Source organism: Trachypithecus francoisi, unplaced genomic scaffold (genome assembly GCF_009764315.1).
Source record: "Trachypithecus francoisi isolate TF-2019V2 unplaced genomic scaffold, Tfra_2.0 Lachesis_group15, whole genome shotgun sequence".
Classification (NCBI taxonomy): Eukaryota; Metazoa; Chordata; class Mammalia; order Primates; family Cercopithecidae; genus Trachypithecus; species Trachypithecus francoisi.
The window spans coordinates 18,290,301-18,314,189 of record NW_022681460.1 but is presented as its reverse complement, the minus strand read 5'-3'; the positions used below and the strand labels follow the sequence as shown (position 1 = coordinate 18,314,189).

General features: G+C 41.7%; 1 protein-coding gene across 3 annotated transcripts in view; it reads left to right on the top strand.

The window, feature by feature from the left end:
• Nucleotides 1-23,889, top strand: part of CEP85L (centrosomal protein 85 like) — a 247,426-nt gene that overhangs the window by 38,210 nt on the left and 185,327 nt on the right. For 2 of the 3 annotated variants that reach the window (XM_033234407.1, XM_033234409.1), the window contains exons 3-4: nt 18,532-18,749; nt 21,565-21,673. In XM_033234407.1, the coding sequence (XP_033090298.1) occupies nt 21,592-21,673 (82 nt within the window). In that variant the 5' untranslated portion in view covers nt 18,532-18,749; nt 21,565-21,591. Of the gene's footprint in view, nt 1-18,531; nt 18,750-21,564; nt 21,674-22,487; nt 23,182-23,889 lie in introns of those variants that run through there. The other variant, XM_033234408.1, reaches the window with a different exon arrangement.

The following is a 23,889-nucleotide window of genomic DNA, read 5'->3' as shown; positions in this document are numbered from 1 at the left end:
ATTAGCTAGGCCTGGTGGCATGCACCTGTAATCACAGCTACTTGGGAGGCTGAGAGAATTGCTTGAGCCCAGGAAGGAGAGGTTGCAGTGAGCTGAGATCGCACCACTGCACTATAGTCTGGGCAACAGAGTGAAACCAAACAAAAAAAGAGAATAATACATCAAATTCTTTGTAAAGAAAAACCTTCCTCCCTATTTCAAACAGCTTGAAGAAAGACAGTTTTTGTCCTTTTATTTATTTTGGGGGGATGGAGTCTCACTCTTTTGCCCAGGCTGGAGTGCAGTGGTACCATCTCAGCTCACTGCAACCTCCACCTCTGGGTTCAAGCAATTCACCTCTGGGTTCAAGCAATTCTCGTGCTTCAGCCTCCCAAGCAGCTGGGACCACAAGCATGGGCCACCATGCCTAACTGATTTTTGTATTTTTAGTAGAGACGGAGTTTCGCCATATTGGCCAGGCTGGTCTCGACTCCTGACCTCAAGTGATCCACCCTCCTTGGCCTCCCAAAGTGCGGCATTATAAATGTGAACCACCATGCCCAGCTTGTCTTTACATTTATTTTGATGATGAATTCGAAATCGTACCAATGTATATCAGTGCTTTATTCACAACACTGACATGGAGATATTTCAGAATAGAGAAACGCCAAATCCTGAGTAAGTTTTAACAACAAAAGGGTTGAGGGGTCAGTGATAAAACTGCATTTCTCTCTTTATTTTACTAATGGAAATTAATGTTTTCTTTTTTTAATAACAGTAGTGCTTTATGTATTCTAATTTCTACTCCCGAAAGGATTTAAGGTGGTTGACATAAATGTATATGATATAATAATACTTAATACTTAACATAATAACAATAATAATTTACAAGGAAAGCAGAAAAAGAGAAAACGAGTGTAGAAAAAATTAAATAAAACATGGAGGGGAAGTTGCTAAACAAAATGTATGCTGCAAAGTCACCTACATCCACTTGCTTATGGAGGGCCACATATTTGGCTATGACTTTTCCAGGCAATTCAAGAGGGCTCACAACCAGATAGAGACCCAGTGTCCATAAGATTCAAACAAACTTAGGATTCAAACTATTGCTTAGGATAACACAGTTTCTCCAGTTGCTGAAACCAGAGACCAATTTCTCCAAAACGTTGCCACAAAGACTACACTGTAAGTTACAGTGACCACCATCCTTACAGCCAACACAGTATAATTTCATAGGAATATTTCTCAATATAGCTAAAAACACAGTGTTTTCTTACACAGAAAAGTTCAGTACACTAATTTCTAGTTTTGCAGTATCCTCAGTACCAAAAGTCGTCCTACTGATGGTGCTAATCAGGAGAACATTTCCATGGTCAAGTTAAGATGCCTAGATGATTTCAGTTTAGTTCAACAGCATCAATAAAATTTTAAGGTCAGTAGGCATATTGTTGGATGGAATATAAGAAAAAAGTAAAACAGCAGAGATTTTTGTGTTTCTGCTGCAATAGTGCTACATAACCAACCGCAAATTTTAGAGGCTTAAAACATAACTTTCTATTTCTCTTGTTCAAGATTTTGGTCAGTTTAACATCCCCTTTTCTCATTCTTGAACCAGTGGCTAGCCAGGAGATTACAGAAGCAAAAGAAATAAAGCCACTTTTAAAGCCTCTGCTTAGTGAGACAATGAAGCAAACTAATACAGGAACAGAAAACCAAATACCGTGTGTTCTTACTTATAAGTGGGAGCTAAACATGGAGTACATAGGGCCACAAAGAAGGGAACCACAACAACAACAACAAAAAAGGAAACACAAAGAAGAGAACGACAGACACCAGGGCCTGCTTGAGGGTGGAGGGTGGGAGAAGGGTGAGGCTCGAAAAACTATCGGGTACTATGCCTACTACCTGTCTGGCTCTGCCGCCCAGGCTGGAGTGCAGTGGCCGGATCTCAGCTCACTGCAAGCTCCGCCTCCCGGGTTCCCGCCATTCTCCTGCCTCAGCCTCCCGAGTAGCTGGGACTACAGGCGGCCGCCACCTTGCCTGGCTAGTTTTTTGTAGTTTTTAGTAGAGACGGGGTTTCACCGTGTGAGCCAGGATGGTCTCGATCTCCTGACCTCGTGATCCACCCTTCTCGGCCTCCCAAAGTGCTGGGATGACAGGCTTGAGCCACCGCGCCCGGCTGACAAAATAATTCTTACAGCAAACCCCCATGACATGCAGTTTATCTATATAACAAACTTGCATTTGTACCCCTGAACCTAAAATAAAAGTTAAAAAAAAAAAAGCCTCTGCTCGCATCACATCTACTAACTTTAGTTAGCCAAAGCAAGTCACACGGGCAAGCCCGATATGAAGTAGGTGGGGAAATGCTACATATACTCTGCCCATTCTGGTAGAAGGTATTGCCAAGCCACTTGACAAATGCTTTGTCATTCTATCGCAGGGAGAGAGGGAAGAATTGGGAATAATTCAGTTACCACATCCATAATTCTATTTGCGACTTCTCTTTTCTCTTCGGTTCCCGTTCAGTACCTTGAAGATACAAAGTTGGAGGTCATCTAGTATGATCCTTTCCTTTTACACAAGAGTTATCTGGGGCCCAGAGAGCTTATGGGACTTGCCTAAGATCACACAGTCAGTTCACAGCTCTACCACATTGAACCAAATGGTTGTAACTCTAACTTTCCTCTCTATCATCTGCCTCCAAACCCCAACTCCACACTCCACAGGGAATTATAGGGGTTTAGTTCATGAGATAAATATATGAGTCAGGCCCTGAACTCCAATCTCCGGAGGTAATAGCCTAGATTCACTGTGGATATGAAGGGTTTTAGTAGTGCAATGAGAGGAGACCATAAATTCTAGGTTCTGACTTGGAGAAACTGGGTTTTCACAAAGTGACTGGTGTGTGTGGAGGGAGGGCAAATTTCTAATGAAAATATTTATAGACCCTAGTGGTTATTTAAAAGTAGGTAATATTTCCAGAAGGAAATGTTTAGTTTGTTTCCCAGTTGCCTTCCATTGTCTCCATGCTTCATCTAACAAAGAATCAAATGTAAGGAAGGGCAAGGGGGTGGGTAGGTGGAACAACAAGGGAAGACTGCCAGAGATGGAGGAAAGATATGAAATGCGGCCTTTTCAAGTTGACATTTGTTTTTTAAGTTTCCCTAATGCCGTCTCTAAGGTAAATCACCAGAGGCTATGTGTTTGGCTTACTCCTCAAAAGCAGATCTGAGTTGGTAAGCAACTGAAACGCATCAGAGGATGGTTGTTTTGAGAGAAGGGAACAGCTGTTCCTCCTGGAGTCCCTGGCAGACATGGAGCCCTATCTGTTACCTCCGTGTTCCTAGATGGTATTGCTTACAGCCCTTTTTGTGTTCTGTTTACTGTTCCAGTTCTGTAGGTCAGCTTGACTGGATATTATATATATTTTAGAGACACTTATAGCTAACATAGTATTTGTTATCGATGTCCTAAGTTCAAAAGTTTCTTTAACATTTCTTGGTTTTACTCCCAGTTTGTTTACTTCTGCAAATCAGCTCTTCTGGCAAGAAACTTGACTCCTGCGGATGATATTATCTTGGAGGAATGTAGGGCCAGACTACAGGGTAGTTTTTCTGAGAATAAATGATCTGACCACACTTAATAAACAAAGCCAGATAAGAAGCGGCCATTCAACATGAAAACAAAGAACAATAATTTAGATATATAGCTTTAAAATAGAAACACAGGAAAACATACAAAATATGTTTTAAAATAATTATTTCCCATCTTCATTTTGTTCTGTTCCCTTTATTTTAGCCTTGAACAGACATTCCTCATATTTTGAACTACAATTTCATTTTTAACAAAAAGTTTCACAGAGTCACACATAATAGTGTTCATACTTTTAGTAGAAGTTGACCAAAAATACATAAGGATAAACACATTGCTATGAATTCGGTAATGCTTTTTGCCCAGGCTGGACTTGAACTCCTGGGCTCAAGTGATCTTCCCACCTCAGCCTCCTGAGTAGCAAGTAGTGGGGACTGTAGGCACAGTACCACATCTGGCTTCAGTAATGCTTTTAATTGAAGGCATACTTTATTTATTTATTTATTTATTTATTTATTTGAGACGGAGTCTTGCTCTGTCGCCCGGGCTGGAGTGCAGTGGCCGGATCTCAGCTCACTGTCAGCTCCGCCTCCCGGGTTTACGCCATTCTCCTGCCTCAGCCTCCAGAGTAGCTGGGACTACAGGCGCCCGCCACCTCGCCCGGCTAGTTTTTTGTACTTTTTAGTAGAGACGGGGTTTCACCGGGTTAGCCAGGATGGTCTTCATCTCCTGACCTCGTGATCCGCCCGTCTCGGCCTCCCAAAGTGCTGGGATTACAGGCTTGAGCCACTGCGCCCGGCCGAAGGCATACTTTATTAAACAAAAGAACGTCTCTATCCATTTGAAGACTGGGTGTATATATCGGTGCAACCCACCTTATTCAGGTAAGCATACCTTACGGGACTTCAGGTCCCCTTGTAATAATTTTAAAACTCTGCAGCTGTCCATGGCTCATAGGTTGATATTTAAACTTTGCCTTTCATCATTTATGTCTGTCAACTTTGGGAGCTGTCCTATTTAATGACATCATTGCTCTCCTGCCTACACAGGCACGGCATATTCTTACTAACAGTTGGCTTGAACAGTATATAATGGTTAGAACTCTGTCTTTCTAAAAGTCAGAAGATTGGAATTTTGGATTGTTTTGTTGTTGTTATCTACTAATATATTTCTTTAAAGAAGTCAATGGCTTTGAGACTGTTTTGCTTTTTGCAAAACTAAGGATGGGGGATGGGGAGATACTTGCTCAACCCAACTCATGGATTATTATGAGGAACATAGTAGATTATGTAGCACTTAATCATATATACAGTAAATGGTCCTCAGTCAGTATTTTTGTAGAACCATTTAGAACAGAATTCTCAGCTTTTGCCGTGCTACAAAGATACAGTTCACCCAGACTTACATTGGCCTGGGTGCCATGCTCTCCAGACACACAGTGGGTAGTAGATAGGAAGGGGGAGATCTGTGCATTGGACTGGGCTGGGAGTAATGACCTAGGTTTATGATTTATCTCTGCCATTTCAGTGAGTCATTTAATTTCTCTAGGCCTTAGTCCCTTGTGAATAGAGAAATGAACGAAAATCTCAGAGGTGTTCACATTTAGCAATAAGGCTCTTTTTTCCTCTTCCTAAGTGAAATTAAATTGCAAAACTCCAATATATAAATCAGATACCCAGAAAATGCAGTTTTCACATGCAGTTTAAAATGTTCATTTGTTGCAAATGAGGCCCTAGGAGCACAGTTTGAAAACCACTGATTTAGTTCATGTCTAAGATCCACCTTTACATTAAGATACATTTTTTTTTTTTTGAGACGGAGTCTTGCTCTGTCGTCCAGGCTGGAGTGCAGTGGCCAGGACTATAGGCGCCCGCCATCTCGCCCGGCTAGATTTTTGTATTTTTTAGTAGAGACGGGGTTTCACCGTGTTAGCCAGGATGGTCTCAATCTCCTGACCTCGTGATCTGCCCGTCTTGGCCTCCCAAGGTGCTGGGATTACAGGCTTGAGCCACTGTGCCTGGCCAAGATACTTTATTAAAGTGAGGTATGTTTCTGCCCAAATATTGTTAGTTATCATCTACATGGGACTTCTTGCCTTGATGGTCTTGTCCATTCAAGATCATCAATCAAACCTTAGAGCAGCACTTTGAGTGTAAAAAGAAATCAAAGCAAGTTCTATATTCTTAAGGAATAGTTCCCTCAAGCAATGGTGACCCAATTTAATGCCCTTCTTCATGTTAGTAATTTTTTTTCTCTAAAGAACTGGGCCAGGAAATCTAGAATCTCAGCACCATCCCCCATAGACTAGTAGAGGAAGAAACGCTAATCATAATTCTAAAATTTGGAGCCACTCCAGGACTGAGTCTGGACCTGAAGGATACCTCTTTGTTCACTTGGTGCCTAATAGTACCTGACATATAGAGGACACTCAATAAGTCTTGAATGACTGACTGACTAAATGGATTGAGTGAATTTGTGGCAACTAATTAAGCAAGAAAAGACTGAATTACATGATTGGTTTTGAAAGCAGCCATTATAAGTTTATAATTAACTTTGTCACTGAGCAAATCTAGTCTATACCTTCAGACCCCAACAATTTTAGAAATTTTGAGTTTCCAAACCATGCTGGGGTCATTTTCAGGGAGCAGACTGAAATGTCACACCATAGCTGCCCCTGTTTCCTTATTTTTTTTTTAACTTAATCCCAAATGTGATAATAAGCTGCCTTTATTTTCAGCTGCTAAAAGAATGTCAGGGAGCTAGATCTTGAGGCTGGTAGAGAATAGCAGTTAATGATGAGAAGCACAGACACTGACTACCTGGGCTCTAATCCTGACCCTTCCATGTGTTAGCTACCACTATGGGTAGCTATCTCTGTTTCTATAAAGTGGGGTATTAACTAATATGAGGATTGAATGAGCTAATGCCCCTGAAGCTCTTAGAACAGAGCCAGACATGTCGTAAACATTCAATAGGTATTGACTCTCATGTATTCATCCTGGTATAGTGGAAAGAGCATAAGTATTGAGTTAGGCAAGCCAGGCTTTTAATTCAGGCTCTGACCCTTTTTTGGGGGCAGTCATTTAATTTCACCAAACTTGTTTTTTCATCTTGTGTAAATGCTATTTAAAACTATAGCAGACTATAGCTTTCTGATTTCTAGGACTCTTAAGTTTAGGAAAACACCTGTGTAAGTCCGCTTTGGATATGAAGGAGGAAGCCCCAGGCAGAGAAATAAAATGCTTTGCATAATAAAACAATAATTTTGAGCATCCCAGAGTTTGAGATGAAAGCACCAACCCTAGGAAAGAGAGAAGTCTAGCAAAGTAGCCAGAAATCTGGGGCTCTATTTGGGAAGACAGTTTTAATATCTGATATTAAGTTGTTACTTGGCACCAGAGTGGAACATTCCTTACCTTTTACCAAAAGTTAAATAGATGTCTGTTACCCAAGCAATCATATGTGGGTGATAACTCTGGGGAGTGAAGAAATTGGGGTGATGTGCCAAGTATTGCGTAAGGCCATATAGCAAAAGGGAACACAAACACCAGGGGGATGTAAAAAAGACATGGAGAATTTGGCCTGTGTAGGAAAACAGAATGTGAGGCAAGGAAGAGAAACCTGGAGATGTGGAGAGGAACAGAGGATTTCTCACCAGTGTGTGAGATGGCAATCAGGCACTTTTATTTTACACTAATCTTAGAGGATAAGAAAACTGGAGTCTGTTGAAGAACCTGAGTATCCTGGCGTTTGAATTATAGGCTGGTCAGGATTCTTTTTTTTTTTTTTTTTTTTTTTGAGACGGAGTCTCCCTCTGTCGCCCAGGCTGGAGTGCAGTGGCGCGATCTCGGCTCACTGCAAGCTCCGCCTCCCTGGTTCACGCCATTCTCCTGCCTCAGCCTCCGGAGTAGCTGGGACTACAGGCGGCCGCCACCTCGCCCAGCTAGTTTTTTGTATTTTTTTAGTAGAGACGGGGTTTCACCGTGTTAGCCAGGATGATCTCGATCTCCTGACCTCGTGATCCGCCCGTCTCGGCCTCCCAAAGTGCTGGATTACAGGCTTGAGCCACCGCGCCCGGCCAGGGTTCTTATGATTCTTAAAGTTAATGGATATGTCCTGGCACAATGGCTCACACCTGTAATTCTAGCACTTTGGGAGGCCTAGGAGGGAGGATTGCTTGAGCCCAGGCATTTGAGGCCAGCCTGGGCAACATGGCAAAACCCCATCTCTATAAAAAACATGAAAATTAGCCAGGCATGTTGGCACACACCTGTAGTCCCAGCTACTTGGGAGTGTGAGGTAGGAGAATCATCTGAGCCTGGGAAATTGAGGCTGCAGTGAGCTGAGATTGAGCCAGTGCATTCCAGCCTGTGCATCACAGCAAGACCCTATGTCAAAATAAAATTAAATAAAGTGAATGGATGTAAACTTCTACCACAAGTAATCATTTGATAAATGACACACCTATCATCTTGTTGATTCATGTATTATTCACTGAATATGTATCTAGCCCAAGGAAGCTGGGCAAAGAACAGCTGGTACACATGGTGGCAGCGGAACACACAGGTTCCCACTCATCTTACCCGTGGCTGAGACTTACCTACCGTCCCTCCTCTTACTCCCCACATCTCTATCGCCGGCATTTTTCTCCTGTCTGCACAAAGAAAGCATACTCCCTGAAGGAACAAAATGGGCTTCCAGGAGTACTAGGGCTATGTCTCTGGAGGAGTACAGGCAGGCTTGTGTGATGTGTGATGGTAAAGGATTTCTTCAAAGTCATGTTCATGTCTTAGAGAATGCCTGGAGACTATAAGTTTTTAAATTATTTCATTAATCAACTCACTGAAGGTAAGAGAGACAAGTAGTGTCCTAAAAACATGCAGTTATTTTACCTGTAATCCATTTTCCAGTAAGTGACTACTGAGATAGCTGGAGCACAAGAATAGGTAATGGCTTTGTTTTCCCAAGATGTAGTCACTGCGATTATTTTTAGATGAAAGATTTGGAGCCAGAAGCACAACTCATAATTATGTTGCTATGATTCTACAACCAGTTGTTATGTAGAATTAATTCAACTGTGAAAACTTTAAAGTTACCACATTTTCTGAAAAGCCTGAAAAACTGAAAGTAAAATGTTCTGTGACACGCAGTGCTGTTTCCTGAGAACATCTACCATCGCTCCACTTTGCAACTTTTATGCCTCCTGCTTAGCCCCCCTTTCATCCCAGTTCTTACCCTGCTCTACGAATTACTGAAGTCCACTGATAGTCCTTCCTTCGTGAAGCATTCCTGAAGACCCCAGCCTAGCAGATCTCCCTTTCCTCTGACCTCCTGTATTGGTAGTGTATTGTCTACACCTTTCTTAGAACCCCTCATTTTCTCCCGCGAATTCTAGTTTATTTTCGTGTCTATCTCACTATTGTCAAAGCTAGATTTGTACTACATAATATAGTTGGCTCTTCGTATCCATTGGTTTTACATCTGCAGATTCAACCAACCATGAATTTAACCAACTGTGAATTCAACCAGTGACTGATTATAACCATTTGGAAAAAGGTCAGGTGCAGTGGCTCACACCATAAGCTCAGGACTTTGGGAGGCTGAGGTGGGAGGATTGCTTGAGCTCAGGAGTTTGAGACCAGTCTGGGCAACATGGCAAGACCTAATCTCTACAAAAAAATACAGAAATTAGGCAGGCATAGTGGTGCATGCCTGTAATCTCAGCTATTCAGGAGGCTGAGGCAGGAGGATCACTTGAGGCCAGAAGGTCGACCCTCCAGCCTGGGTGACGAAACAAGATTCTGTCTCAAAGAAAAAAAAAAAAAATGAAAAAGGAAAAACTCCCAAAGAATAAAAAATAATAGTACAACAATAAAAAATACAATATAACAACTATTTACATAGCACTTACATTGTTTTAGGTATTGTAAGTAACCTGGACACGATTTAAATATACTGGAGGATGTGCATAGGTTATATGCAAATACTATGCCCATCTAAATAAGGGACTTGAGCATCCTCAAATTTTGGTGTCTTTGGGGATCCTGGAACCAATCTCTCTTGGGTACCAATGGACAACTGTAATTTTCCATTTCAACAACAGTATGTCAAATCTATATCAAAAATCTGGAAAAGAAAAAGAAAAGAATGCATCTTATCATTTTGACACAAATTGTGTACTCATTACTTTAGGCTGTTTCTTCCTAAACCTTTTTCTATGATTATTTTTTCATTGATTTAATCCTAGTGGATATGCAATTTTATATCCTTTTTTCAATTAATGTTGCATCACAATCATTACTCAAATTGCTACATAGTCATCATAAATATGTCTTTAAAGGCTGCAAAATACTGACTTCTTTTCTATTGTTAAAATTTTAGATTATTTATCATATTCCACCATTATAAACAACACTGCAGTTGACATTTTCACGCATATAGTTTTTCCAGTGTGTGTGTTTCTGTATGTACATGTACATTTTGATTTTTTTCCCTTAGGATAATGTCCCAAAAGGAAACTTACTGAACCAAAGAGCATGATTGTTTCTGTGGCACATATTGCCAAGTTGCTTTCCAAAAGAGTTGGTCCAATGTATATTATTTTTTTTTTTTTTTTTTTTTTTTTGAGGCGGAGTCTCGCTCTGTCGCCCAGGCTGGAGTGCAGTGGCCGGATCTCAGCTCACTGCAAGCTCCGCCTCCCGGGTTTACGCCATTCTCCTGCCTCAGCCTCCCTAGTAGCTGGGACTACAGGCGCCGCCACCTCGCCCGGCTAGTTTTTGTATTTTTAGTAGAGACGGGGTTTCACCGTGTTAGCCAGGATGGTCTCGATCTCCTGACCTCGTGATCCGCCCGTCTCGGCCTCCCAAAGTGCTGGGATTACAGGCTTGAGCCACCGCGCCCGGCCTCAATGTATATTATTTTAAGTGTATGAGAATATCAGTTTCTCCAAACCTTCACCAAAATTATGTTCTTAATTATTTAATATTTATATAAATGAAATGGGATGACTTTAGTCACTGCTTTAATTTTTTTTTTTTACCATGAATTGTTTTAAGCATACAAAAAAGTAGGCAGAAAAAAATATATAACCCCTGGTCCTGGTTTGTCAAATATGAACAAATTTCCACATTTTCATTACATTTTATAAAAATAAAATACTACATATAACTGAAGCCACTTGCACCACTTTCCCAAATCCATTCCAATGCCTTCCTCCGTCCCTCTACAGAGACAACTGGAATTTGACGTTTATCATTCCTTTACACTCCCGTGTCCATATGTTTTAATTGTTAAATCTTTAATTACCAATGAAGTCGAACTTTTTAATATACTATAGCTAATATTAAAGTGCTCAGATTCTAGAGTCAGGTGGAACTGTCTTTGAATTCCTGCTCTGCCACTAACTAACCATGTCTCCTGGGGCCTCTCTATGACTCAGTTGCCTCATTTATGAAATGGAGATAATAATTCATACTAATTTTTTTTTCTTTTGAGACAGGGTTTCTCTCCTATCACTCAGCCTGGAGTACAGTGGTGCACTCTCGGCTCACTACATCCGCCTCCCGGGCTCAAGCAATCCTCCTGCCTCAGCCTCTAGAGTAGCTGGGATTACAAGTGTGTGCCACCATGCCCAGATAATTTTTGTATTTTTAGTACAGATGGGGTTTCATCATGTTGGCCAGGCTGGTCTCGAACTCCTGACCTCAAGTGATCTGCCTACCTCAGCCTTCCAAGGTGTTGGGATTACAGGCGTGAGCTACTGTGCCCGGCCAATGCATACTATTCTTTATCACATTGTTATGAAGATGAAATGGGAAGTTGCATGTGAAATTCTTGGCATAGTGCTCACTTAGCATGCAATAATACCTTTTACCACTACTCTAGTTTTTTTGTGTGAATTCTTTGCCCCTTTTCTTAGCAAGATTAGATTACCTAAAACTTGTGCAGCACTTTTCCAACATGATCCTATTTATTCCTCACAATGGCTTTATGAGATAGTGCTGCAACAATCCTATTTGATCCCAATGATAAGCCAGCAGGGAGCAGAGCTGTATTGAAACCCAAGTCTCTGGTGCTGGCACCTCTTGCTTTGAACTTATTTGCTGCAGCTCCATCAACTTGAAAGTCATTTTGTGATACAACGTCATTGGTTTATGAGGTGGCTTTAGTACTGTTCTTTAATACAGTCGTTATAGACAGATCCTAGTTTCTCTCCAACTTATAATTGTCTTCCTTCTCTATTTTTTCCCTGAATATTCTATATAAAAATATTTTATTGTTCTATAAAACTAAATATACTCTTAAACTAAAAAAAAAATTACCACTAATAATATATTACATATACATTATTAGAGATTTAGGATGTTATAGAGTTGGTATTACTTTTTTTTTGATTGTTTTGTAAAACAAAGTAAAGATCTTAGGCAATTCCTGTATCCAAATTTCAATTTACTAATGCATTAGTCCTAAACATTTTAATTAAAATAAACCCTTAAGGATTCTGGATATTTATTAATAGTTAACTGGAGTACAATTAAAATTTTATTATTTATAAAAATGTAATTTTAAAAGAAAAAGAATAATAACAAACCTTATTGAAATGTATTTAGAAACCAAATTTTGAAATACCTTATTTTTAAGTTGGTTTTTCAAGGCACAAGAAAAAATACTCTGGATATAGGTTCTAATCTACTCTTGTGTGCATTAATAGGACACACGTATAAATACCAATTTTGTTTATACAAGTTTTAAGCTACAAGAACATCTTAAGATGATATTATATGGTAATCATATTTTACTCAGTTTATCAATATTACATTTTTCCTTTGAAAATTCTGACACCTTGGCCGGGCGCGGTGGCTCACACCTGTAATCCCAGCACTTTGGGAGGCCAAGGCGGGCAGATAATGAGGTCAGGAGTTCGAGACCAGCCTGGCCGACATAGTGAAACCCTATCTCTACTAAAAATACAAAAAATTACCTGGGCGTGGTGGCGGACACCTGTAATCCCAGCTACTGGGGAGGCTGAAGCAGAAGAATTGCTTGAACCCAGGAAGGCAAGGTTGCAGTGAGCTGAGATCACGCCATTGTACTCCAGTCGGGGTGACAGTGCGAGACTGTGTCTCAAAAAAAAAAAAAGAAAAAAAGACAATTCTGACACCTCTCACATTAAGTGACAGTCTCCTCATCATATTTGAGAAAACCAGATTCAGAGAACTCAGGGTGGGAGTTAATGAGGCAATTACAGACATTACACGACTCTAGGCATGGTGGAATGAGGGTATCCTCAAAGGTGTCTAGAGGAACAAGGAGCATCTTAAGACTCCTGAGGCATGTGAGTTATGGACACACAATCATGCAAAGGATATTGACTGAAATAAGTACGAAATACTTTGAAAAGACGTTCACTATAGATCCTGTGAACCTAATTACAGTGTTTGTTTTGGTTTTATTCCAATGGGAAAGTTATCTGGCTTTTTCTCCCAGAAATGATAGGGTTCAAATAAGTAGGAGTATGGGTTACTAGAAATCTATAAAAGCCATTGCGTTATAAATGACAATGCGGTCCCTTATCTGGCAATCTGCCAACTCCCCAAGCTCCTGACTGCAGCAGTACTCCTCAGCTGGCCTTTTGCCAGGATCTGAAAAGAGATCAAGGCATATGAGCTTCACTGTGGCTCTTACTTGACATCTTCAGCTGACACCGTCTCCAGGGAGGCTGGCAGCCACCTCAGCAGAAAGCCACCTTGAAGTCTATCAAGTTTATCTCTTCACAGAGGTTATACTTGCGGGCAAATGCCCACATGTGTACCAAATCATTTTAACGAAGCCCATTATAACCCTCCGGATGGAAATGCAACAGAAAAACTACAATGCCTGGTGCCAGTTCACATGTAGCAGGTAGGTACTTAAGGTGTGATAGCTACCTGTGTCACAAAAACGTGGAGACACCCTCTCATCTGCTGATTACAACTCATTTCCTCTAAGACTTTTTAAGCCATCTGTTCTAAAAGTTGGTATGTGGGGAAGATGAAAATTCTTTTTTAAAAAAAATTATGTGGTAACACCCAAAATCAAAACTGAAGCTAACGTGGCATTGCTCATTTCTGCTCTAATTTTCTGGAAAACAGTTTCAGGCAAGTTAGGACGGCAGCAGGCCCAGGAGCTGAACAAATTCAGGGGCCATCTTAGGGCAAGCTGCGGTGGGATTAGATGTTCCAGTCTGCACTGTTCTCCTAAGCCTGCCATGATCTGAAACTTAGATCTTGGGCCTGGGCCAGAACCAGACTGACCTTCAAGGGTGAGCAAAGAAGGCAACAGCATCCAGGCAACTGTGGTGACGAATTCTCTTGATATTGCCTTTTCTCTCTATTCTCCCGGAATGCTGATCAAATGCTCCTAATCTACCACCTCCCTTAGTGTCACTATAACTACTGCCTCCTACCGACATTTTATGCCTTTTTAAGATTATGAAAATAAATGCTAACTACTATGTCTTTTGGTCTCAGTTGAAAACAGTTATCCTTCAGCTATCTTTCACAGTATAAATAACTTGCCCAACTTTGCTAAGGCTAAAGTTTGCTCCATAACTTCATTAGGAGATTACTGTAATGGAAAAAGTAATTAATTAATATAAAGACTAATTATTATAAAGATTTGTATACTATCTCAATTAGAGAATATAGATTCATGTATATCTTATATATATATATATATATCTTTTCAGAATTTCTTTTGTCATCATCCACAGCATATGCATGAGGAGTATAAGTTAATTTTAGATGCTTTGTTCATCAGCAATTCATCTCATATTCTCTGTAAGCACTTGTAATAATGCATGTATTTGATATTCAGGTGGTTCTTTGTGTTTTCATTTTAGGAACTGGTGATTCAAGGTGCATAGAATATTAAAAAACTAGTGTTAATTACTATAATGAAAGTAGAGATTGGTTATTCTACTAGGTTTTTAAAAACTTTTAAGTCTTGCTTGTAAAAAAAAGTATGTAAGATTTTTTTCTGAATTCAGTTTTAGGTAGTATGTTAAAAATAGATTCCCCAAAATAACACTACAAAGTATTAGGGCTGTTTAAGAAATACCTTGTTTATGCTGCAAAGTAGAGGAAAAAAAGACCAATTTTAATTTAGTCTAGATATGTCCAAATATAATATGATTTTCCCTTTTTTCTTTTTTCTTTTTTTTTTTTTTGAGATGGAGTCTCGCTCTGTCGCCTGGGCTGGAGTGCAGTGGCTGGATCTCAGCTCACTGCAAGCTCCGCCTCCCGGGTGATTTTCCCTTTTTTCTAACGCATATTTTCAAAAGTGTATTTGGGACAACCTGATATATTAAACTTTTGAGATATAAGCAAAATAGTTAAATGTCAACTTAAAATATTTATTAATTTACTTATAACACTGATTAAATATACTGATTTAAATGTTTTTTCACTTTTATATTTAATATACATTTACAATAATAATTTCATAATTATTGAATTCCATTTTAAAGTGGTCTTTTAAAAGTTTATTTATTTTTATTTTTATTTATTTTTTTTTCTTTTCTTTTTTTGAGACAGAGTCTCGCTCTATCGCCCAGGCTGGAGTGCAGTGGCCGGATCTCAGCTCACTGCAAGCTCCGCCTCCCGGGTTTACGCCATTCTCCTGCCTCAGCCTCCCGAGTAGCCGGGACTACAGGCGCCCGCCACCTCGCCCGGCTAGTTTTTTGTATTTTTTAGTAGAGACGGGGTTTCACGGTGTTAGCCAGGATGGTCTCGATCTCCTGACCTCGTGATCCACCCGTCTCGGCCTCCCAAAGTGCTGGGATTACAGGCTTGAGCCACCGCGCCCGGCCTAAAAGTTTATTTATTTTTAAACATACAGGTTCTAGATTTTACAACTTGAATTTATGTCAGGCTAAGAGACTTCTGCAATCAGTACACTGTTGAACAAAATAAAATAATTAAGAGTGACCCATACATGAGAGATTATAAGGACCGCAGTACAAAGTAACTCCATTGTGTTAAAAACAAACGAAGAAGCCTTACCGTATAGCTATTTTATACTGTTTACACAATAGAAAATTAAAAAGCTTAAAGTGTTATAGTGAAGTAACTAATCCTTCACACTTGTGTCTGGTTTTAATTTTTCTGCCTTACTTTGGTACTCAGCAAATAATCGCCAGATGAATAATAATATTTCTAAATCATCTTTTTGTTTTTCATATGTATTATTGAAAAACCATAAAGAAATTGGTTCTCCCAGAAACCTGAAAATTGTAGTTAGACTCATCTGTTTCTCTGAATTTATTATAATAACTTGTTAAAATTCCAGAGCTCCACTGAAATCTTAGCAAAAAGGTCCACTCCTTAAATTAGCTCAGATTCCTCTAGGGATTGTTTAAGTGATGTTAACTCTATTTACAGTTCTGGAGATCCCTACATTCTTCCACTGGGTAAGCAATACGCTGAAAATTCTTTGGAATAAAAAAACCTTACCAACGGGAAGAGAGTATATTGAATTGAATTCTCTTCTACTACCTAGAAGTAAGGAAGCTACTATGAAAACTGTCTTAATGATTTAAAAATATTTGAGTAGTGAAATTGTAACTAATTAATGAATTAAACTCCTATTGACATAAATTAACTTCATGTAAATTTCACAAGTTTGTACTTTGCTCCTGGAAGTACTCTGAATAGTGGCAAACTTTTCTAATTGGGGGGCGGTAGCTCCCTGGCCCAGTCCAGTCAGAAGCATTGAGGACCTTCTCCTCCAGAGTTCCATATGCCCAAGTGGTATTCTGAGTCCACTTGAACCTGTCATGTCTGTCTTTCTTTCTGTTTTGGAGACAGGGTCTTGCACTGTCGCTCAGGCTGGAGTGCAGTGGTGCGATCTCGGCTGCAACCTCTGCCTCCTGGGTTCAAGCAATTCTCATGCCTCAGCCTCCAGAGTAGCAGAGACTACAGGCATCTGCCACAATGCCCAGCTAATTTTCTTGTTGTTTTAGTAGAGAGGGGGTTTTACCATGTTGGCCATGCTAATCTGGAACTCCTGACTTCAAGTGTTCTGCCCACCTTAGCCTCCCAAAGTGCTGAGATTATAGGCATGAGCCACTGTCCCTGGCCCAGTTCTCTCAATTCCGCCTTTCTCTGCTGTTCAAAACATAAGACATCTATACTCTTGTATAGTCTTAGTCTATGCTGCTATATGCTGCCTTCCTGGTATACAGTGCTCTCTGTGAAACATTTTCATCATGCTCTGTAGACCTCCTGTTTTCCTATTTAAAACAAAACCACCAATCTTCATCTTCCTCACAGAATGTGTCAGTTTGCTTTTCTGGAAAGCGATGCTAAAGTGGAACTAGGGGTGTAAGAGGCTTATTGGAAGGTAACACCTGTGAAAGATGAAAGGCCCAGGAAGCAGGACTGGAAAGGAAAGGCTCAGACTACAGTGCACATCTGACAAGTTCCCAGTCAACCCAATAGCAAGCTAGAGAGCAAGGACTGATGATTAGAAGAGCTCTGCATTGGAAAGAATGGTCAGGCCCCATTATCTCAGCTGAGATTTGTCACTGGCTGGGGATATCTGGGAAAAGCACAGAGTAGGGCGACTGTGGTTTACAATAATCTATTGTTATATTTTAAAATAGCTAGAAGAAAATAATTTGAATGTTTCTAGCATAAAGAAAAGAAAATTTTTAAGATGATGGACATCCCAATAACACTGATTTGATCTTTACAAATTATATGAATGTATTAAATTATCACATATATGCCCAAAATATGTACCTCTATTATGTATCAATAAAAAATAAAATTAAATAAAAAGGCTGAGGCAGGTCCTGCAGGCGCTAAAAGTTGGAGACTGTCAGCAAACTACATTCCTCATGGCTGAATATCAAGGTCTTTCTTGAAGGGAGATCAGAGAGATACACTCCAAGGTCACCTCACACATCAATTCCTCCACTGTCTCATCTCTCCAATCTTAAACTTCAGCATCCTCCTCTCCCACCCTAACATCATATCTTTCCAACTTTTACTCCCTTACTCTCATTATATTTGCTTTTCAATTGCAAAAGTTCCACTCCTTTATTCCCATGACCTTCTCTCCACATTTCAGCTTTGTCTTAACTGCTTTTTCCAGATACCCAGTTTCCCATCACTTCATCTATTCTTCCACCAATATCCTTACATTCTTTGCCCCTTTTTCCCATTTGAGTGCCCACACTGCAAAATCCTGTTTATCTATCTGCCTTCTTTCTTCCTACACTCAAACTGCTGGTTACAGCTAAAAGAAAACCATACACCACCGCAGATTAATGTCACACGGTTTCCAGTCTTAGCTGAACCCTAAACACTATACAGAAATCCTATAGTTAGGTATTTCCTTCTCATATGGCATCTGAAAAAAAACTTCCAGTTTTTATTTCACAGCATGTTGAAGAGCATGGTGGAAAAGGCATGGGCTTTGGAGTTACATGTATCAGATTTGAATTCTAGCTCTTGACTTCCAGTGTGACCTTCCCTAACTTCTCTTTGGTCTTTTTTCCCCATCCGTAAAATGAAGGTATTACTAACTACTCCACATCAAATAGGTAACTGGTTTAGTGAGAAGTCGCAAATCACTGAAAGTATATACTCAAATTTTTTTCTCCCCAAGTAACACTGCCAACTGTACACTGTTGAAAATCCCCTTTTCCACTGAGTACATCTCAATCCAATTCCCTAACATTTTGAACATTTTCAGCTTTCAACAGTCCTCTTCTCCACCAGGGCAGGTCAGATAGGAGGCTGTGTGTGGGTTTGTGTGTGAAGGCATGATCTGCTTTCTTGAATCCACACTTCCTTCTACTTACTGTCCAGTGTCTGAAAAAGCAGGCAGGCAGGTAAGGAAGACTTTGTATCCTTACGCACTGTCCAGGTTGCTGTCCCATTTCACTATAAATGATCTTGTTTCTTTTCCTAGGCTCAGGATGACCAGGTGGTTACCATCAGTTCCATTGACAAAGATGTCAGTCCTAAGCAGTTTCTGAAAGCATTGATGGTCCTTTGGAAGACTTTATCTGTTGGCGGAATTCTATCCCTCCCACACCCACTTCCTATCCCAAGGACTGCTTCAGTGGTCCATATTATATCTTCTTTCTTATTGGTTATTGCAACCCAACTCTGGAGTCAAAGGTACAGGTGAGATTCATTTTTTGTACCTCCCAGGAATCAGGGACTTGAGATGAGGTGCCCTTGTCCTCTTGGCCTCGCCATACCACCTAGCTACCTCTCCCTAATTTTCCTTCCTTTATTTTGGTAGCACTGGGCAGGAAATCACAGCCTAGAATGAAGGTTTCTATGAACCTGGCTCCCAAAAATTTGGTAAATATTTGTCAAGAGTGTACTATTTCACCATAATTCCTGGACTAATTAGTAACCCCAAAGGGTCAGGAAAAGATACCAGTCACTATTTTATTCTGACACATGTATATAAATTACCATATACAACTGACCTGGCCTATACCAATGAATGTTATTTTTTCTTGGTGAGCTATAACACAGTTACATTTCTAAATTGTATGTTTGTCTCTATTACCAATATAGGATGTACACACACACTGTTCTAACTATTTTACAAAGATTAACACGTTTAAACCCCACAGCAATCCTGTGAGGTAGTTATTATAATCCCCAGTTTGCAGGTAAGGGAATTGAGGCATAGACAGGTTAAGTAACCTATTTGTTTTCCATTCACCTATTTGAATTCTACCTGCCAGGGATCCAGTTAAGATATTCAAATCCATCTTCAAAAGAAAGAGTTTTTTTTTTTTTTTTTTTTTAATTATACATGATTTTTGGGATTACAACAATCCATAAAAAATTGGATAACTTGTCACCTTTATGATCTGGAAGAGGTTGTATAGCATGGTCCTTGATACACACTTGATATATAAGAATTGTCTAGTTCTTGGAATCTTTTAGAATTCATTCATAAATCTTTTTCTATGTAGTAGCAATAGTTCTTTAGGAACTACTTCAATTGTTATTGGTTGGTTTACTTTTCCTACACATTGTTTGGTTCTTTTGCTATTTTATATATTTTGTATTTTTGTAAATATAAAGTTCTCTTGAGCTTACCTCATATTATGCATGGGGTTTCCTTCTAATTTTATTTATTTTTTAGAGACAGGGTTTTGCTCTGTCACCCAGGCTTGAGTGCGGTGGCACAATCATAGCTCACTACAGCCTCCAACTCCTGGGATTAAGGGATTCTCCCGCCTTGGTCTCCCAAAGCACTGGATTACAGGCATGAGTGACTGCGCCTAGCTCTTCTAATTTTAAAGTATCACTTTTATCCATTGTAATATCCCTCTTCAGTTCTGTAGTTGATGTCTGCACAATCTGACAAATTTGAATCAGAAAAACACATGTAAGATAGCTCACATAAGATAGTAGGATAATCATAGTAAGATAATCAGTTCAAAGATTTATAAACAAATTTAAGAATTATAAATGCAACATTTATTTTTCACTTTTCAATAATGTCTTTTTCTGAAATGAAACATTTTAAACAAATAGTTTAATATAATTTAGTATTTAATATGGCATTTTTAGTACTATTTTCTTCTTTTGTGATCCAGTTTATATTCTTTAAAAGTCCCTTCTCAAAACATTAAATATCCTAATTTCATCTGAGCAATGATACTTATACAAACACACACACAGAGTCACTATTTTCTTTATTATTTATTTATTTATTTATTTATTTATTTATTCATATTTGAGACGGAGTCTCGCTCTGTCGCTCTGGCTGGAGTGCAGTGGCCGGATCTCAGCTCACTGCAAGCTCCACCTGCCGGGCTTACGCCATTCTCCTGCCTCAGCCTCCCGAGTAGTTGAGACTACAGGCGCCCGCCACCTCGCCCGGCTAGTTTTTTGTATTTTTTACTAGAGACGGGGTTTCACCGTGTTGACCAGGATGGTCTCGATCTCCTGACCTCGTGATCTGCCTGTCTCGGCCTCCCAAAGTGCTGAGATTACAGGCTTGAGCCACCGCGCCCGGCCAGAGTCACTATTTTCATTACTTATCTCTGCGCAGTAGAACAACTACCAAGACTGAGGTTTATTGAGGTTCAACGACAACTGTCTTTGCTTGTAAAATTCTCCTTGTAGTCCTAACACACTGTCACAACAAAAAAAAAATATGGCAGTTTACCACATGGGGTTTAGTAATGGTTAGGTAGTCCTTAGGTTCTCCAACTTGTGTTATGATAAATTTTAATTATTCTGAAAACCACGGCTGTATCATCCCATGTACATATCATCCATGTATCATGGATGTGGGGGGAAGCATTCGTTCAGTATATACTCAGAATTTATATGATTAAAACAAATGGATAGTTACTTTATCTACATAGTATTTCCACTTAGTATTTCAATTAATTTTAATTGCATTAGCCCTCTATCCTCCCAAGTTTAATTACTAGGGACACAAAATTTTTATCTTTGATGCCAAGTGCCAAAAGAGCAACATGTTTTTACTGTTTGCTTTTACTCTGTAATAGACAATGAAATATTTTAGATTCTTTCACCTTCGAATGTACTTTCTTTGTGTGTGTAGTAGCATGCCCTTTATATTGATAAAAAGATGTAGAAAACCTGAGTAAACGATTTTCTTTAAACACTGTTTAGAGTTAGGAAATTGGCAGTTTTGAAATAATAATTGTATTTTAAACTCGCAAAAGCCAAGATATTTCTGTAATATTTTATACACTTCTTAGAACTGCATCACAAATGAATTTCAAAAATTCTGCTCCTGAGACTGTGGTAACTACAAAGCATGAAAAAAATATGTATACTTTACATAGTGCTATAGCTTCTGCTAATTTTCTTTTTGGGACTTAAAAAAATCTATCCCCCTCAAGTGTTAGATTAAAAAGCTAATGCACATTTAAACCAGAAAAAGGAACCAATCACACTCGTCTTTCATGTTTCTATATCTTTTTATCATTAGAAACAGCTGACCCTTGGCCAACATTACATGATTTGGAGAAATAATTGGAAGTCTACCACAGGGAGACTAAATGTAAAACTCCAATCAGATAAATTACAACACGGATGTGGTAAGTTATAGAACACACACCCAAATGTCATTTAACTTCCAAGAATTTTAAGTAGTATTTCCCAATTAAAGTGTCTTTAAGGAAAAATGCAAATATGAGGCCTTTGTTAGCAAGATTCCAGAACAGGAAAAGCGGAACTCAAAGCCTCTCTAGTTAAGTGACCTGCGTTCTGGCTTACCTCTGAGTGACGGGCCTACTGCAGAGCCCGCCTCCCACCACAGTGCTGGCCCAGAATTTATTACACGAACTAGTTTGTAACTAAACGTTGGAAGCATCACCATATTGCCAGTGAGAAGTAAGATTTAAAAATAAAACGATGCTGTCCCTTTTCGCTCTTCCTTAGGACGTCTCCTCCTGCACTAAGGGTTCAGGTGAAGGGTGGAAACCGGCCAGGAAGAGGAAGAACGTGAACGAGTAGGGGGCAAGGAGGAAAGGACTCCCTTTATAGACGTTGGTGCCATTTTTACTTTCTGGTTGCTAATCTGAAACGTTATGCGATTACAATGACGACCCCTCTCCCCTCTCCCCCTAGGATCCTAATTACCCCCGGGCCTTTTTCGGTGCACATCCCTGTGTTATATTCTGGTGCCTGTGTTGCCCCCACGCCCCCATTAGTAAAGGAAAACCACCCCTTTTCTGCCCCTAGAGTCATCTATAAACGAAGGAATACAGATGAGGATTTAAATCCCAATCCTAATTCCTAGGGAGGCTGGAAGCCCCCTCAGCCGCGCCCTGGCTTGGCCCCTTCATCTCGAGCTGTGGTGACGCCGGGGGCAGGTCTTCCACGTGTCTTCACAGAGGTGACAGGAGGGAGGGCGTGAGGGATTACCCAATGGATGGGAGAGTATCGCAAAATAGGCCAAGTCGCTGTCCTCTACTCAACTCGCAGGGCGGGAGGATGGAGACAGGGATGCGGCAGGAGGGCGGGACAGCCCAGTCGCCGCCAAGGAGGAGAAGCGGAGTCGGGGGAGCCCACCCACCCGCCCGCCGCAGTCCCCGCCCTGCGCCGCGCCGCGCACGCCTGAAGTCATTGCCTGAGGCCCCGCCCCCTCGCGGCCCCAGCCGCGGCTCTGGCTCAGCCGGCGGTGGGGGCGGAGAGAACCCGCAGCTGCAACTTCGCCTGGAGCCTTTGAGCCTGGGCTCAGCCGGGGATCTAACAGCCGTCACCGCTGAGTCGCCGCTTCCCCGGCGCGGGCCTCAGCCCAGCCGGCTTGGCCATGGCAGCCGCTGCCACTGCGGCGAATCTGGCCCCTGCGGCGAATCTGGCCCCTGCGCTCCCCGCCCGTAGCTGAACAGCCGTTAACCAGCCATCCCGCCTTTCCTCCTGCCGGTGCCGCCGAGGCCCAGACTCCGCGCAAGTTTCCGCCACCGAAGAAGCAGGAGGACGGACGTGAGGAGTCGGGCGTCCCCGGCCCACCCGGCCCTCTCGCCCGCGATGTGGGGGCGCTTTCTAGCTCCGGAGGCCAGCGGCCGGGATAGCCCGGGCGGAGCCCGCAGCTTCCCTGCCGGTAAGGAACGAGACAGCGCCCAGGCTGGGGTGGGGGTCACGGCCGACCGCGGCGCCTCGGGACCTCGCCGCCGCTCCCCTCCCGCCTCAGGCCTGTCTTCCCCCGGCCGCCTCCCCGACGTCGCCGCGCGCCCAGTGTCCTCCCCGCTGCCAGCACCCGGGCTGACATCTGGCTTGCCGCGTCCCAGGCGCATCAGCTCCGCATCCCGTCGTCCCCGGCGCTCCTCCTTGGGCTGCAGCCCCAGCGCCCCCAACTTCCAGCTCGCTTGGGCCCCCGCGGGTTGGGCTTTATTGTCTGCCCGGCTTTTTCCTTTCACTCGTGGGGTGTGTGACCGGCGTGATAACGAGGCTTGTCCGTCGCTCGCGGGGACCCGGGCGGGAAGGTCGCTGCGACCGTGCTGCGGCGGCGGCCCGGGCGCGTCTCGGAGGGGCCGCAGTTCCGTGCCCTCCAGGCTTCTAGGAGGCGCGGGCCGGGGTTGGCTGTGCCCACGCCCACAGCCGCTACTTTTAGGGCGCGTTTTGGGGAGGGAGAATGCTGCCAGAGATGCGACCGCTGTCAGCCACCCCCAAGGGAACTTCAGCCCCTCGGAATCAGCCACCCCCAAGGGAACTTCAGCCGCTCGGTGGAACCTGGTCGCCGCCCCGCAGCCCCTCCGGCGTAAGGGGAGGGCGCGTCCTGCAGTAGCCAATGGACCATTGAGCAACCAGG